This window comes from Pongo abelii, chromosome 11 (assembly GCF_028885655.2).
Source record: "Pongo abelii isolate AG06213 chromosome 11, NHGRI_mPonAbe1-v2.0_pri, whole genome shotgun sequence".
Taxonomy (NCBI): domain Eukaryota; kingdom Metazoa; phylum Chordata; class Mammalia; order Primates; family Hominidae; genus Pongo; species Pongo abelii.
The window spans coordinates 130,566,773-130,583,672 of record NC_071996.2 but is presented as its reverse complement, the minus strand read 5'-3'; the positions used below and the strand labels follow the sequence as shown (position 1 = coordinate 130,583,672).

Below are 16,900 nucleotides of genomic sequence, written 5' to 3'. Positions count from 1 at the left end.
CCCTTGCCATTCACAATGCTGTTTTGTTTGTTTGTTTGTTTGTTTGTTTTCTCCTCCTTTAGACCTAAGGCAGATGTCACACTTACAGCACAGTATTTTAGTGGATACTTCTCCTGCCAATTCAGAAAAAAAAGAGAAAGTTTAAAACTACAATTGGCAACTTCATTCATTTGGAAGTGTATTTTCTCCTCCTGAATTTAAATGTATTTTTCTCCCTAGAGTTAAGATAAATAGGAAGAAAAAGTAATGAGACCCATATATTAAGAACATAGATGACTTTCACAGTGAATGTAACTCATTTATTATCTGGCCATCTGCAAAACTTCCCTGTCATCCTCAGGTGATCAGGGGATGCCTGGGCTGAGGGGACAGCCAGGAGAAATGGGAGACCCTGGGCCAAGAGGCCTCCAGGGGGATCCAGGGATACCAGGTCCTCCGGGAATAAAAGGTAAGTCAAAAGGAAGCCCATCCCACAAGAAAGATGCAGCCCAGTGAGGGCAAATTGATGGTGTTTTTTTCCTGTACCAGTGAGTGACCCTGCTCTTGGTCATACCACTCTTTTCCGTAGGTGCCATTAGCATCTTCCTACTCTTCCTTAGCCAGGGCTGCAGGTAGTGCCCATACAGCCAGCTGACCTGCCTTCTACCAGGGAGAATGGTAGTGCTACCATTTTCTTTCTTTTTCTTTCTTTCCCCTTCCTTCCTTCCTTCCTTCCTTCCTTCCTTCCTTCCTTCCTTCCTTCCTTCCTTCCTTCCTTCCTTCCTTCCTTCCTTCCTTCCTTCCTTCCTTCCTTCCTTCCTTCCTTCCTTCCTTCCTTCCTTCCTTCCTTCCTTCCTTCCTTCCTTCCTTCCTTCCTTCCTTCCTTCCTTCCTTCCTTCCTTCCTTCCTTCCTTCCTTCCTTCCTTCCTTCCTTCCTTCCTTCCTTCCTTCCTTCCTTCCTATTCTTTCTTTCTCTCGTTCTCTCTTCCTCTCTCTCTTTCTCTCTTTCTTTCTTGCTTCCTTTTCTTTTTTCTTTTTTCTTTTTTTTGACGGTGTCTTGCTCTGTCACCCAGGCTGGAGTACAGTGGCGCGATCTCAGCTCACTGCAACCTCCACCTCCCAGGTTCAAGCAATTCTCCTGCCTTAGCCTCCCAAGTAGCCGGGATTACAGGTGCGCACCACCATGCCTGGCTAATTTTTGTATTTTTTAGTGGAGACAGGGTTTCACCATGTTGGCCAGGCTGGTCTCAAACTCCTGACCTCAAATGATCCACCCGCCTTGGCCTCCCAAAGTGCTCGGATGTGAGCACCCGGTTGCTACCATCTTATTTCTGAAGGCATTTAGCCAAATGATTTTTATGATGTTCAGGCCCATTATTCATGTATTCTCTTCACCTATGGTTAAGCTCCTACTATGTCCTAGATTCTGTGCTAGATGCTGGGTGCACAGTTTTGAAGAAAATAGACCTGCTTCATGCCCTCATGGAGCTGTGACAGTAAGGCAGGAGAGAAAGACATTAATAATATATATGGAAATGAATATATATTTACTGATCATGATAAGTGGAAGAGAAAACAATAAGGTGCTACAGATATAGAGTAATTAGTGTTCATCATCTCTGTTCGATCAAGAATAATTTTTTCTGGGTTGAATTTCTTGGTCTGTAAAGGCAATAGTGGACTGGTTATAAAAGTCTGGTTGTAATATAATATAATGCAATACAATATAATATAAAATACTTGTCATTAACAAATCTTTATGCCCTCACATTCATCCATGGTATCAATCCCTCTTCAGTCCATTTCTTCTGCTTTAGAAAAAGTACTTTTTTGGCCGGGTGTGGTGGCTCACGCCTGTAATCCCAGCGTTTTGGGAGGCTGAGATGGGCGGATCACTTGAGGTCAGTAGTTCGAGACCAGCCTGGCCAACATGGTGAAACCCCATCTCTACTAAAAATATAAAAATTTGCTGTGTGGTGGTGCATACCTGTAATCCCATCTCCTCGGGAAGCTGAGGCAGGAGAATTGCTTGAACCTGGAAGGTGGAGTTTGCAGTGAGCCAATATCGTGCCATTGCACTCCAGCCTAGGCAACAGAGTAAGACTCCATCTCAAAAAAAAAAAAGAAAAAGTATTTTTTCTATGGGTATTTTTGGGCTTATCTTTAGCATAACCCTTATGTTGTATCACATTTGTTTGGAGGTTTTTCTCATCAAATGGAGTATGATTTTTTAAAAAGCGAGGACATTTCATATACCCTTGAGACCCAGTCAATAACAAGTATGTTGGTTGGTGGTATGAATGAATGGACAAATAGGAGAATGAATATCTGAGCTAGTAGCTATGAGGTTGCAGTCCTTATCTGAACCAACAGCTGGTGGTTCCAGCTTACTTGGTAGAGTCTTGTAACCAGGTTTCCTCTATTTCTTCTTCCCTTCTCCTTCCACCTGCCTTTGCTCATTGACTCATACATATACGAAATCCTGGTAAAATAAAAAGTACCTCCTTTCGGAAGGTACTGAGTTGGAAACCCCTTCTTCTGGGATTAATCCTTTTATTGTTTTGAAAATTCAAATACGATTTTCCCACACTTTGCCCTCTTCACTCATTGGATGGCTTTGAAATAATTCTAATTTTCCAGAAGTTATAGTGTGATAGGTATTACTTGGTGCAATTCTGTGGAGACAGGAGCCATTTATGTTGAAGAGTTGGTATACGCATGTATTTTCATGCAATCACATAACTTGATAGGAAAAGTTCCCTTCACAAGACATCTTTGTACTGTTCTCCATCTTCATTGACACTTTGAGTAATGTGAATTCCAGCAATTCATGATAAATTTAGGATTTCAGGCAAAATGATCATTCTGTTATTTTGAAAGTTTCTGTGGTGATTGTGGCCATTTCCTGTCTCTGACCATCTCTACAGCCTCCATGGCGTATTCTTTGACACTTTTTTGTGTCTGGAAGACAGTTGATAAAGAACCAAAAGAAAACATTTGTCATCATTAACCACTCCTACTGCATTTTCACTTCTTCCTACCCTCCCAGTTCAGTAACACAGCAAGGATTTTTAAGTGTCTTGGTGGCTTAACAACATACACCCAATTTGGTCAAAATGACAGGGCTCATGCCACTGTTGTTGATTCTTCTTTCCCTTGAATTTGTTTGCATTTATCACATAACTTCAGTATGGCATGCTATTACAAAACTAATAGCTGGCCGGCGTGGTGGCTAATGCCTGTAATCACAGCACTGTGGGAGGCTGAGGCAGGCAGATCAGCTGAGGTCAGGAGTTCGAGACCAGCCTGGCCAACATATAGCGAAACCCCATCTGTACTAAAAAAAATACAAAGATTAGGTGGGCGTGATGGCGGGTGCCTGTAGTCCCAGCTACTCGGGAAGCTGAGGCAGAAGAATCACTAGAACCCAGGAAGCGGAGGTTGCAGTGAACTGAGATTGCACCACTGAACTCAAGCCTGGGCGACAGAGCAAGACTCCATCTCAAACAAAACAAAACAAAACAAAACAAAACAAATAGCTAATAAATTTGATCCATAACAAAATCACCCCAAAATTAATCTCCAATCACATCATAATTCTGTGCTATGAAATAGTGTGTTAAAAAGAGAAGGTGAGGAAATGAACATATTACTTCCCATGTTCATACCACCTACAGACAGATGTTGCAGTGGTGCTCCATCACCATACAGTGACACTGTTTCACTTCAAACAGCTCAGAGAACAACTGGTCTTTAAAAACCACAACACAAAACAAAACAGTGAAATACATTCCGAAAAGTTAAAACATCTGCAGTAGAAATTCATTGTTGCAGCTTATCATGCTGATATAAAAATGAACCACACTCCAGCAGAAACACTTTGAACTGAGAAACTAAATATTTGCAGTATGTTCTAACTAAGTCAAGGGGACTGATTATCTTGTTTGAACAAACCAGCTGCTGAACTCAAAGCTGTTTGCTCTGCTAGAACAGGCCATATGGATTTTGCGTCCTGCTTGTGTTCAATCAGATTTAAACTTTAACTTAAACATATGCTAAAAATGGCTTGATTCCAGCTACCATTGACTTTCTTCACAGAATTACAAAAAACTACTTTAAATTTCAAATGGAACCAAAAAAGAGCCTGCATAGCCAAGACAATCCTAAACAAAAAGAATAAAGCCAGAGGCATCAGGCTACCTGATTTCAAACTATACTACAAGGCTACAGTAACCATAACAGCATGGTACTGGTACCAAAACAGATATCTTGACCAATGGAACAAAACAGAGGCCTCAGAAATAATTCCACACATCCACAACCATCTGATCTTCCACAAACCTGACAAAAACAAGCAATGGGGAAAGGGTTCCCTATTTAATAAATGGTGCTGGAAAAACTGGCTAGCCATATGCAGAATACTGAAACTGGACCCTTTCCTTACACCTTATACAAAAATTAACTCAAGATGGATTAAACACTTAAACATAAGACCTAAAACTGTAAAAACCCTAGAAGAAAACCTAGACAGTACCATTCAGGACATAGGGATGGGCAAAGACTTCATGACTAAAACACCTAAAGCAGTGGCAACAAAAGCCACAATTGACAAATGGGATCTAATTAAACTAAAGAGCTTCTGCACAGCAAAGAAACTGTCAACAGAGTGAACAGGCAACCTACACAATGGGAGAAAATTTTTGCAGTCTATCCATCTGACAATCTACAAGGAATTCAAACAAATTTACAAGAAAGAAACAACCCCATCAAAAAGTGGGCGAAGGATATAAACAGACATTTCTCAAAAAAAGACATTTATGCGGCCAACAAACATATGAAAAAAAGCTCATCATCAGTGGTCATTAGAGAAATACAAATCGAAACCACAGTGAGATACCATCTCACACCAGTTAGAATGGCAATCATTAAAAAGTCAGGAAACAACAGATGCTGGAGAGGATGTGGAGAAATAGGAATGCTTTTACACTGTTGGCGGGAGTGTAAATTAGCTCAACCATTGTGGAAGACAGTGTGGCGATTCCTCAAGGATCTAGAACCAGAAATTCCATTTCACCCAGTGATCCCATTACTGGGTTTATACCCAAAGGATTATAAATCATTCTACTATAAAGACCTATGCAAATGTATGTTTATTGCAGCACTGTTCACAATAGCAAAGACTTGGAACCAACCCAAATGCCCATCAATGATAGACTGGATAAAGAAAATGTGGCACATGTACACCATGGAATACTATGCAGCCATAAAAAAGGATGAGTTCATGTCCTTTGCAGGGACATGGATGAAGCTGAAAACCATCATTCTCAGCAAACTAACACAGGAACAGAAAACCAAACACCGCATGTTCTCACTCGTAAGTGGGAGCTAAACAATGAGAACACGTGGACACAAGGAGAGGAATATCACACACTGGGGCCTGTCAGTGGGTGAGAGGCTAGGGGAGGGATAGCATTAGGAGAAATACCTAATACAGATGTTGGGTTGATGGGTGCAGCAAACCACCATGGCACATGTATACCTATGTAAAAAACCTGCACATTCTGTACATGTATCCCAGAACTTAAAGTATCATCATCATAATAATAAAATGGCTTGATTCCTAGACTTAAAAGTTTAAGTACATATGCCCTTTAAAAGGAGAACACCCAGTTCCTAGTTGGAAAGTAATATAAGATTGAAATAATGAAAACCTAAAGAATATTATCTGTAGCATGACAAGAACTAGAAAGAATATGGATTTCATATCCATATTTACTGATAGCAAGTAAAACGTTTCATAAGAAAAAAGAATCTGGAAATGGCTTTCCTCAGAAAAGAGATGCCATGTCCCTTAGAGCTATGAACATCATGGAAATATTCTCCCCCCCCCTTTTTTTTTTTTTTTTTACTACATTACTCCCCTCCTGCCCTTCCCCCACAGCACTTACCACACTGGATGTAATTGCCTGTTTGTTCTGTCAAGTCAGGGACAGACTTGTCCCGCATCATCTTGACAGCACCTGCCAGGAGGCACATTTGGGGCAGACTCTCTGTGCATTAGGGAACCATATCTTATACCCTTAGTAGGCTCTCACATATTTGCTGATACAAAAAATATTTAAATCTTATTTCAGAATCTTTGTTAATAAGAATCTTCCAGGTTTTTCAACCATTACTTATAGTCACAAAGATCTCTCTTCCCACCAGCTTTAAAGTTAGGGTGAGCAGCTCTCCTGTTTTGCCTGGGCCTGAGTGGGTATTTCAGGATGTAGAAATTTCAGTGCTAAAACCAGGAAGAAGTCCCAGGCAAACAGGGACGCGTTGGTCACCCTATGTGTTAAAAGTATGAACCCATATAAAAGCTCTTGGGTGTGTAGAGTAATGTTTTCAGGCTTTAGAACAAAATACAGCCTGAGAGTCGGAATGCAGTCATAAAGAGTTCGCTGGCTAACAAAGATGGGAGCCACAATTCCGGCTGGATTGGAGGTTACATTCACTGACTAGAGAAAGAGCACCCAGCCTGAAAGTGCAGTGTGCTGCAGCCTTAAATGATGGTTGTTTAGCAGGAGGACAACCAGAGAGGTGAATAAAAATTCCTCATTACCCAGAAATGTGCTTTGTTAGCCTAATTGCCTCTCATCTGCACTGTATATATTTTATGCATGAACAACTTTCTGATTTAGAGATGGGATTGATAAAAAGCTTTCAGTAAAAAGGAAAAATTACCCTTACAACCCTACTCAGATGTAGCTGCATTCAATTTAGAACGATAACATTGGGTCAGATAAGGGTCGGCCAGTTCAACAATGGCGAGAGGCTGGGACCGTGACAACCTAGGATCTGGATGTGTTGATGTGACAATGGAGAGCTGGCAGAAGCAGAGACATTCCACCCCAGCCAAGTCCCCAAGCCATCAATCTTGGTGACTAAAGCTGGAGATCAAAACATGTGGAAATAGTGAAGTGGTCCCCCCGAAAATTTATTATCATTTCAGATAGACTGCAATAAATATCCAGATTTGGCAGATAAAGAAGGTCTGTGTGTTCTTTTGGTGCAAACTTGAAATGCTGGCTCATAAAATAGGGAAGAGGATTGGAGAATAAACTAAGCCAGAACTGTAAAAAGTGGTTAGGAATAAGAGTTTTAGGGAAAATAAAGATGCATTCCCATTTTTTTTTTTTTTGGTGCAAGAGAATATGGCTCATTTGAACCAATCTAAAGCTTAGATCTTAAAAGAATAATGACTGTCTGTTTCAAGTACTGATGATAAATAGAATGGAAGCAACTAACTGTGCCAGCTTCTAATAAGAATACATAGAAGACTTGCTTAAAATGAATAGACAATAATTAGCACTTGAATTATTTATATGCAAACTGATACCTCTAACTTCTGTAAATTATATTTGTCCTATAAATCTATTAAAGATATGGCATACAAATAAAAATTCTTCCCTGCTCCTTTTTGTAGCTTTCTCCTTCATCCACCTTGTTCTGTATTTTTTCATTCACTCACTCAACAAACATTTATTGAACACATCCATAGGACCTAGTCTTGAACTCTTATTTACCCTTGAGCAGGGGAGACAGTCACCCAAAGACATGATTGTTTCACAGTGTGGGGTGGACATCAACAACCAAGGGGGTCCTATATCATGGGGGTAGGTGAGGGGCACCTTCTGTGTTCAACCTTATAAGCTGATGGTATTTTTATCCCAACTTTGAGAGATGTGACCCTAAACTAAGTAAACAGGCTGGCTGTGCACTGAGAACCTCTTGTCTTGGATAAGAAAGAACAGCTACTGGGTGGAGGATCTACTGATGAGATAGGAAGTTTTCCAGGGTTGACCAGAGGCTGGGGAGAAGCTTCAGTGCTCATAGCCATCAGTGGGACAGGACTTGTGAGAAGGCACCCAGCAGATGGCTCAGTGCCCTGGAGATGCTCGATATATATTCCTTACCTGCTTTCTTCCTTCCCTCTCCTCCTCCAACTTTACCAAGGGCCATCAAGAAGTGTCATTTGAAAAGGCTCTCGTTCAGACCACTTCAACACAACTCAACATACGTTGATAAAAAACCTTAAAAACAATTTTCCACTGGAAGTGTTTAGTGACAACTTCAGTCAAGCCAGGCTGGTGGACGGCTCTTTGGAGAACTAAACAAAAGGTTCTGAGAGAAGGCACAGGCATCAGTGGGGTAATGTCTATTTACAGAGACGGGAGTTTTCAGTGATCATCCCAAAATAAACTTAGGTTCCGCAGAAAGGCATCAGAATGGTTATGAAAGAAGTGACTGCAAAGCAATAGCTGGAGCCACACTCGCCATGCAGGCCTGAGCATCGCAGGGCAAGCATTTGCCAGCATGCCACAGATGCCATGTGTCCTCTCGTCTGACTGCATCTCCATGAGTAGATCCTGAAGAAACCAGAGCCTGCAGCCCCTGGGAGGGTGCAGTGACTCCAAGCCTGGGAGGTGTGAGGCATGGATTTGCTCCCATCTGATCTCTTTCCTCATCTAGGGTGATTTTATTGTCATAAAATCAAAGGTTACTTCCTATGCCAAGATTCAGTAATTCTAGACCGTATCTGGTGATGATAGGATAAGAAACCAACAGCAGTACTTTAAAACTAAAGAAATGTTTGTGTTAAGCTGTCTTGGCAGAAAATCTTTATCCGATGAATGTGTTAAATAGTCCTGGGCCTGGGTTTCCACCCTGATGATGAAGTCCAGACGCTCAGAGCTGCTTGCTGGCCCCAGCAACGCGCCCTCTGCTGGGCAGTGCCTGCGGTTGTGGCTAGAGTAGGTTCCGGTGGCTGGTCTTCCTTTGGGTCACAGGCCTGTGGTGTGTTTCAGGTCCCTCCGGATCACCTGGCCTAAACGGCTTGCATGGATTGAAGGGTCAGAAAGGAACCAAAGGTGCTTCAGGTAAGCACCTAATCGATTCGTAACAGGCTGAGCTTCAGTCAGTGGTTCATGAGAGAAAGTGGTACCCTCCCCTGGTATTTCTGCACTTCACGAGATTTGGAGGCAAAACTAAAAAAACTGGCTTAGGTTAGAGACACACTATTGGAGCTATTTTTAGTGCTGAAAATGACATATGAAAAGGACATTTGAGAAACCCCTATTTAAGAAGGAATGGTTGGTTAACAGTGTCTTTTGTTGGTATTGCTTGGAATTTTCTGTCTACTAAAAGTACTCTGAACAATTGCTTTAATGGAGCCAGATTTCAAAATGTTATCCTAACAAGTAAATAGTTGGAGATTTTAGAATTTTTGTATTGTTTGAAGTATAGTAATGCTATGTTTGACCACATGGTTCAAATTAGTACTAATAGCATCCTTTTATGGCCACTGCTAAAACAAATTACCTCCACAATTTGCTGTTATTTTCATACCACAAATAGGTTAATCTTTGACAAGTGTATTTTATCCTGTTCTGTTAATATAATGCACATTTGTTGTGTTACTTTCTCAGAAAAACCGCTTATGATCAGACAAAGTAGCTGAAACCTGACATGCAAATTTGAGTGACCCTGGGGAACAGGAATTGTGCTGCTAGGTTTGAATTTATTGTTGGAGAGAGGTGAAATCTTTCTAGTTTGGAAGATCCAGTAATATAGTCACTTAAGATTCCTTTAGTAGCTCCTCCAAATAGTCAGATTAAATGTGTGTGCCTTCCAAGAAAACACTGATGTCCTTCCTTCCCAGTGTGAAATTCCACAATAGTTCTAATCATGCCAGTTTCCACCTCAAATTTCAAAGCAACTTATGCATAATTACTTATTGTATCTCATTTGTTTTTACTCTTTCCATTGTAGAGGTGGGAGTGTTGGTATTGCCTCTAAGTTGTTGTTTTTTAAAATCTGGAAAATAACTATAAAAGAAATAAAACTTATGGCTGACCAGTGTGATAGGTCCTAAGAGAGAAATGGTGCAGACATTTGGATCACCACTGCAACCAGTGGTTGGTGTCTGCAGAACCAGCCACTTCTCTGCCACTATTGGGAAGTGGTTCCTTTTCAGGCACTGTAACAGGGACAAGAAAAGAGAAGATATAGTATTAATTCTATTTTCCCATTAAGGTTTGCATGATGTGGGGCCACCTGGTCCAGTGGGAATACCTGGGCTAAAAGGGGAGAGAGGAGATCCTGGGAGCCCAGGAATCTCTCCTCCAGGTCCTTATGGAGAAAAAGGTCCCCCAGGTCCCCCAGGTAAGCTGCAGCATGCTTTGCCCTTCCTTCAATAACTAAACCAAAACCTTCCAAATGCAATGAGGATAACATGTGAACATGTCTCTTCTTAGGGAGATCAGGACCACCTGGTCCTGCAGGTGCCACAGGAAGAGCTCCTAAGGACATTCCTGACCCGGGTCCACCTGGAGATCAGGGACCTCCTGGTCCTGATGGCCCAAGAGGTATGAGAGAATCATGACAAAGGATGGCAGTGCTTCCTTTGTTAGATGCTGCCGGCTCTGGAGGAATTCTGCCAGAGAGTGGCAGAATAGAAGCACTGAAGCAGCCCCCCATCAGCTTGGCAGGTGGATAAGTGGGACACAGTTAGGGTGGGACTTTGGGTAGTGGTGGGCTCTCAGGACCATATCCAGGACCAGGACTTGGCCCTCTCTTCTATTTCAGCTCTGTTAGACCCTCTTCTCTTCAGGGTAGAAATTGACAAGCAAGTGTTTCTCATCACCAGCTTGATGCTGACCAAATGTCTTCAGAAGCGGGTGGCAAGTGGGAATTGCACCCTCCTTGTTGATTTCTAGTAACTGTCACATAAACCACTGGCACTAGCCCAGGGTGACAGGATGCAGGCCTGTGGCACACAGGAAACAGTCTCTTCATGTGCTGCTGACAGTACATGTTGTTTCTTTCATCACTTCACAGGGACAAACTTTGGTAAGGAAAGATGTTGGAAGTCATTACTAAGCTGACCAAGTAGGTTTGGGCTAGAGCTGGGTTGGGAGTTGGGAGAAGAGTGTGGCTCCGTGTGGTATCTTGCTAAATGCAGGCAATTGTATTCATACAAGCTCTTAGAACTCTTCCATAAAGACACATGCCCATCATCTTTGAATCTTTAGGATTTTAGGGATTGTACACTGAAAATAATAAAGCTCTCAAAAGTGTGCTAAGAAGTACAGAAGCTAAGTAGGAATATAATTGGGGTCAATTTATTCCTATTTGTGGAAACTTGTTTTCCATTAGGATTATAAATTTAATCGAGTGAACATTCCTTTCCCACCAGACGTATTTCCTCAAACGCCTGTCTATCTGTCCATCAATCTATCCATCCATCCATCCATCCATCCATCCATCTACCAATCTATCTATCCATTCATCTGTCTGGTATTCTATTCATCTATGCATTAATCCATCCATCCATCTATCTTATCTATCCACCCAACCATCTATCCACCTATCCATCCATCCATTCATCTATCTTGTCTATCCATCCAACCATGTATCTACCTATCCATCCATCCATCCATCCATCTTATTAAAGCAGTGAGATGGCAATGCAAACAAAAACCCAAAACGATATTTTCAACAAGAATGACTTTGAAGGGAAGAAAGGTTTTGCTTGGGTTCATTTTGTCTAACAGTTACCAACCCATTATCTACACTATCTCAACTTGGTATTATGATCCATTCTATTTCATTTCTGTTATCACTGACTTTCTTATTCTTCTAATTCTCTTCATTCTTTGCTTGCAAATCATTGCATTGTTTTTCTTCAGAAGCTGTCAAGCAGCCGGTATACACATTTGTCTTTGACTAAAAGAATATTTTTGTCTCTTCTCTGTGGTCAGGAGCACCTGGGCCTCCAGGCCTCCCTGGGAGTGTTGACCTTCTGAGAGGGGAGCCAGGTGACTGTGGTCTACCAGGGCCACCAGGTCCCCCTGGCCCACCAGGCCCTCCAGGATACAAAGGCTTTCCAGGATGCGATGGAAAAGATGGCCAGAAAGGTATGAATGTTGTTCCATTAAGTAGTATGTGAACATCTTGGTTATCTTGCCCTTGAGGGTCTGGGGTACTGTGCCGCCATTTCTGTTTCCTATGCAAACAAAGTGACTACTTTCCAAAATGTCCTTATTTCCCCAAAGAGTCCTGAAGTTTGCGTCAAAGTTGGACAAGTAAAAGGAAGAAACACAGGTTCATCTTTAGCCCTTAATAATACTCTTGATAATCTTCCAGGCCAGAACTGAACAGTAGAAATGTAATGCAAGCCACATGTGCAATTTAAAAAGATAGTAGACACATTTTAACAAGTAAAAACAAGTGAACTTTCATACTTTATGTGATTTAACATAATATATTTAAATATTTTTATTTTAACATATAATTAATATACATTTATCACTGAGATAATTGAGCTGATTGTGCAAACCTAGTTCCTTTTGCAAATAAGCCACTCCTTCTTCCTGCTTTTGAAATCCCATGTGTGTTCCATGCTGACAGCACAGCTCAGGTTGGACTGGCCACATTTCAAGTGCTAACTAGCCGTGTGTGGTTAGTAGCTTCTGTATTGGACAGCTTAGTTTTAGACTGCTGACTTTGCTTTTTTATATTCATGCAAATATCCCCAATCACTGAATTTCCCCACTATTTGATGTTAAAATATTATTTAAATTAATTTTTATCCAACTGCTAATATTTGGGGAGATCAGTTTTTGGTCACCAGAATTTCAGAGAATTTTTAGGTTCAAAGAAGCTTTTTTTTGAAAAAAGATGACTAATGAGTATCCATTTTAACTCCCCTATTTCATAAATAAGGAAGCTGGATATCAGAAAGGCAACAGTTGAAATTTGCAAAAGGAGCCCAATAACGAGCACCTTGCCTGAGTTCTGAACCAAGTGTGAAATAAGGCAAAAGATTAGGTCACAGATAAAAATCACTGTGAGGCTGCCATGACCATAGTGCAAATGGCATCTGTGGAATTGTGCAGTGCACAGCCTGTACAGCAGTATGGAGCAAGCCTTTTCATCTATATTAGCAATGAAATCAATTTTAGAGAATGTGGCTCAAATCTACGGGTAAGTAGGCTTCCAATTATTGAACTTCAAAATTGGACTGACGTGCTAACACTCTAGTCACCAAGAGGAAGGAGGAAGGGGCTGGCTAACACTCCTCCTCCTTAGTTACCCTAGGGAATAAATCTCTACCTGGACATGAAGTTCAGGACTGAGGAAATAACACACCATATGAATACCAGTGATCTACACAAGAATACACAGGGAGTTAGAAATATTGGTGGAACCACTAATCATGCTTCTTGACTCCCAGTCCAGAGAATATAAAGGCCAAACAGTGCTTTACTATAAAGAGAGTGAGTTTCCTCAGTTTACCTTTTATGACTTACACAGTGACAAATATCTGTTAGGCACCTGCAGGAATATAGCAGTGAACAAATTTAAGTAGAGTTTCTAATCTTATAAGGACAGAGTTTCCACCTGACTCAGTGGTTCACACTTATAATCCCAACACTTTGGGAGGCCAAGGCGTGAGGATCCCTGGAGGCCAGTATAGTTCAAAACCAGCCTGGGCAACACAGTGAGACCCCCTCTCTACAAAAAAATTAAAAAATTATCTGGGCATGGTGGTGTGTGCCTGTAGTCCCAGCTACTTGGGAGGCTGAGGTGAGAGGATCCCTGGAACCCAAGAGTTGGAGGCTGCAGTGAGCAATGATTGTGCCACTACACTCCAGCCTGGGTAATGGAGCAAATAATAATAATAATAATTTCTTTTATAAAGAGCATAGTTTCACGGAAGACAGACTTGCACATGAAGGGATATGTCAGTTTAAATCCAGTTAAGTGTCCTGAATGAAGAGCTTATCAAAAAGCAACTAAACTTCAGTTGGGATTCCAGGAAAGGCTTCCCTGAGAAAGTGAGATTGGGTCTTAACTCTAAAAAATGAGGAAGACATCACGGATGTGGAAGAAGTAAAGGAACATCACGTATGAGGAACTGAACTGTTGTGCCTAAAACTAAGAGAGTGAGGAGGAGAGTGGTTTGAACTCGCCTGGGGAGGCACGTTGTTCCCGGATATTGAAAGCTCTTTCCTGATTTTCCCTTCAGTTCCAGTCCTTTGTCTCCAGAGAAAGTTTAGGGTTATAGGACTTCTTTTCATTGTAATTTAGTCTTGCCTTGATCACGGAACCATTTCCTTAGTTCTTTTGGCCGATCATGTGTTTCCTAAAGAGGCAACCCGTCTAAGCCTCACAGAGGAAAGCGAGGCTAATCTTGACTCTCAGGCTAGCTATGCCCTGCGTTTTGTTGGAGTAAATCTCTGAATTCAGTCTCTCAAACTGTCATTGTTTTTATCTTGTCTCATTCCAGTGCCTTCATTTTTATGTTTTGTTTTTTTTTAAGGACCAATGGGATTCCCGGGGCCGCAGGGACCACATGGATTTCCTGGGCCACCTGGAGAGAAGGGTTTACCTGGACCTCCAGGGAGAAAAGGGCCCACTGGTCTTCCAGGTGAGCTTCCAACCTACATACAGCATTTTGTTTAAACATTTACTAAAATGATCATCATTCAGAAAGTAGTTAATATTCTGAATTACTAGCACATTCTTATTATTTAAGCCCTTTTCTTATATTAAGAGTACATTTCTTTCAGGCCACACTACAAAGTCTCATGTTTGGTAAAGTAATAATTTATTGTCAGAATGAATAAGTTTGAAAATTAGGAGTTGATTTTTTTTTACTTTATTTTTTAATTTTTTTTTCTATATATATATATTTTTTATTATACTTTAAGTTCTAGGGTACATGTGCACAACGTGCAGGTTTGTTACATATGTATACATGTGCCATGTTGGTGTGCTGCACCCATTAACTCATCATTTACATTAGGTATATCTCCTAATGCTATCCCTCCCCACTCCCCCGACCCCACGACAGGCCCCAGTGTGTGATGTTCCCCTTCCTGTGTCCAAGTGTTCTCATTGTTCAGTTCCCACCTATGAATGAGAACATGCGGTGTTTGGTTTTTTGTCCTTGCGATAGTTTGCTGAGAATGATGGTTTCCAGCTTCATCCATGTCCCTATAAAGGACATGAACTCAAAAAAAAAAAAAAAGGAATTGATTTTATATACACTTTTTTTTTTTTTTTTTTTTTTTTTGAGACAGTCTTGCTCTGTCACCCAGGCTGGAGTGCAGTGGTGTGATCTCAGCTCACTGCAGCCTCTGCCTCCTGGGTTCAAGTGATCCACCTGACTCAAACTCAAGTAGCTGGCTAGGATTACAGGCGTGTGCCACTGCGCCTAGTTAATTTTTGTATTTTAATAGAGACAGAGTTTCACCATGTTGGCAAGGCTGGCCTCAAACTCCTGACCTCAGGTGATCAGCCCACCTCAGCCTCCCAAAGTGCTGGGATTACAGGCGTGAGCCACTGTGCTTGGCCCACACAGACTGTTTCTAAGGGAAATAAATATGTGTTCCTTCATGCAAGAGGCAAAGACTGATTTGATTATTATTTGTTAGGATCGTATATTCAATTCCGATCCCTGAATTTTCATTGATTTTCCTAGATGTTTCATTTAATTTTTTTCTGTAAATTCCATTCGTTCCTAGGAAGGGAAAAAGCTATTCAGTTTAACTCTATAGGCAACACTTTTTAGCCATAGGGTCAAATTATGACAAGGAAGAGTTGGGGAGAGAAGGGGCAAACAGACATGCGTATTTGAGATGGGCAGAAGTAATATCTTTCAAGATCCTAAATCAATATTATGGTAATGTGGCATCAGTTCAGAATATTTCACAGTGTCCTAAATTAGCACTCTAGTCCAAAGAATAAATAAATAGCACTGGTTTATGATGTATCATAGTACAGGAGGAACAAGGGCTTATATGTTGATTCATTTTTTTTTTTTTTTTGAGACGGAGTCTCGCTTTGTCGCCCAGGCTGGAGTGCAGTGGCGCGATCTCGACTCACTGCAAGCTCTGCCTCCTGGGTTCATGCCATTCTGTCTCAGCCTCCTGAGTAGCTGGGACTACAGGCGCCTGCCACCTCGCCCAGCTAATTTTTTTGTATTTTTATTAGAGACGGGGTTTCACCGTGTTGGCCAGGATGGTCTCGATCTCCTGGCCTCGTGATCCACCTGCCTCGGCCTCCCAAAGTGCTGGGATTACAGGCGTGAGCCACTGAGCCTGGCCTATATGTTGATTCTTTTCATATTTCCTTTCTATGCATACCCTATACTTGGCAAATTAATATGAAATTTTCAGAAGCTTTTAAATGGATAGAATTCCTACGTGCATTAAATTAGGGGCTATTTGCCATAAGAAATCAATTATAATTTTATATTGCTCAAGAGAGTTTCATTTCAAGTCATTCTAGAGATGAAAACTCCATTACTACATCATAGCTGCTCCTGTCAGTCACATTGATGTGGACTTTTTATGTAAATTAGATGCTGCCATTCTGCTTGTCATTGATGCTGCCTCAAATTATTATGTATGTTCTCAATCTATTTCATTTTTGTCCTAATCCACAAATTTAAAATCTCTTTCCACCCTGTGAAAATCATGGACTGGCCTTGTTTGTTGTCTTTGGATCCCTCTAGGTCCCAGAGGTAAGCTTTGCTATAAAATTGGTATTTTCCCCTCACTCTGGTTTCTAGTCATTTCTGTACTTGTCCTTTTTCCTCTGTATGTGTGAGCTAAAGTTTGTTACATTTTTATAGATGGGGTGCCGTAAGGATATTAAGCTGCAGTGCTTTGCTTCCTTGTTACAGATATAGTAACCTCATATTAGAGCATCCTAACACTCAGCCTCATTATCGTCAAGGCTGTGTAGATCCTTAGCTTATATAGCTTATATAGTTTCAATTTGGGCATGAAGTATATGGGCTTTCTCTGTCAAAGGCTATAGTACATACCAATGTAAGTTCCTTTTTTAAATTCTACAATATAAATAC

The 16,900-nt window shown here is 41.1% G+C and overlaps 1 protein-coding gene across 2 annotated transcripts in view; it reads left to right on the top strand.

The window, feature by feature from the left end:
• Nucleotides 1-16,900, top strand: part of COL4A4 (collagen type IV alpha 4 chain) — a 155,593-nt gene that overhangs the window by 115,897 nt on the left and 22,796 nt on the right. The window contains exons 37-43 of one of the 2 annotated variants that reach the window (XM_054549909.2): nucleotides 341-448; nucleotides 8,829-8,900; nucleotides 10,057-10,185; nucleotides 10,278-10,388; nucleotides 11,784-11,939; nucleotides 14,348-14,455; nucleotides 16,547-16,555. In XM_054549909.2, coding sequence (XP_054405884.1) covers nucleotides 341-448; nucleotides 8,829-8,900; nucleotides 10,057-10,185; nucleotides 10,278-10,388; nucleotides 11,784-11,939; nucleotides 14,348-14,455; nucleotides 16,547-16,555 — 693 coding nt within the window. Of the gene's footprint in view, nucleotides 1-340; nucleotides 449-8,828; nucleotides 8,901-10,056; nucleotides 10,186-10,277; nucleotides 10,389-11,783; nucleotides 11,940-14,347; nucleotides 14,456-16,546; nucleotides 16,675-16,900 lie in introns of those variants that run through there. The other variant, XM_063713074.1, reaches the window with a different exon arrangement.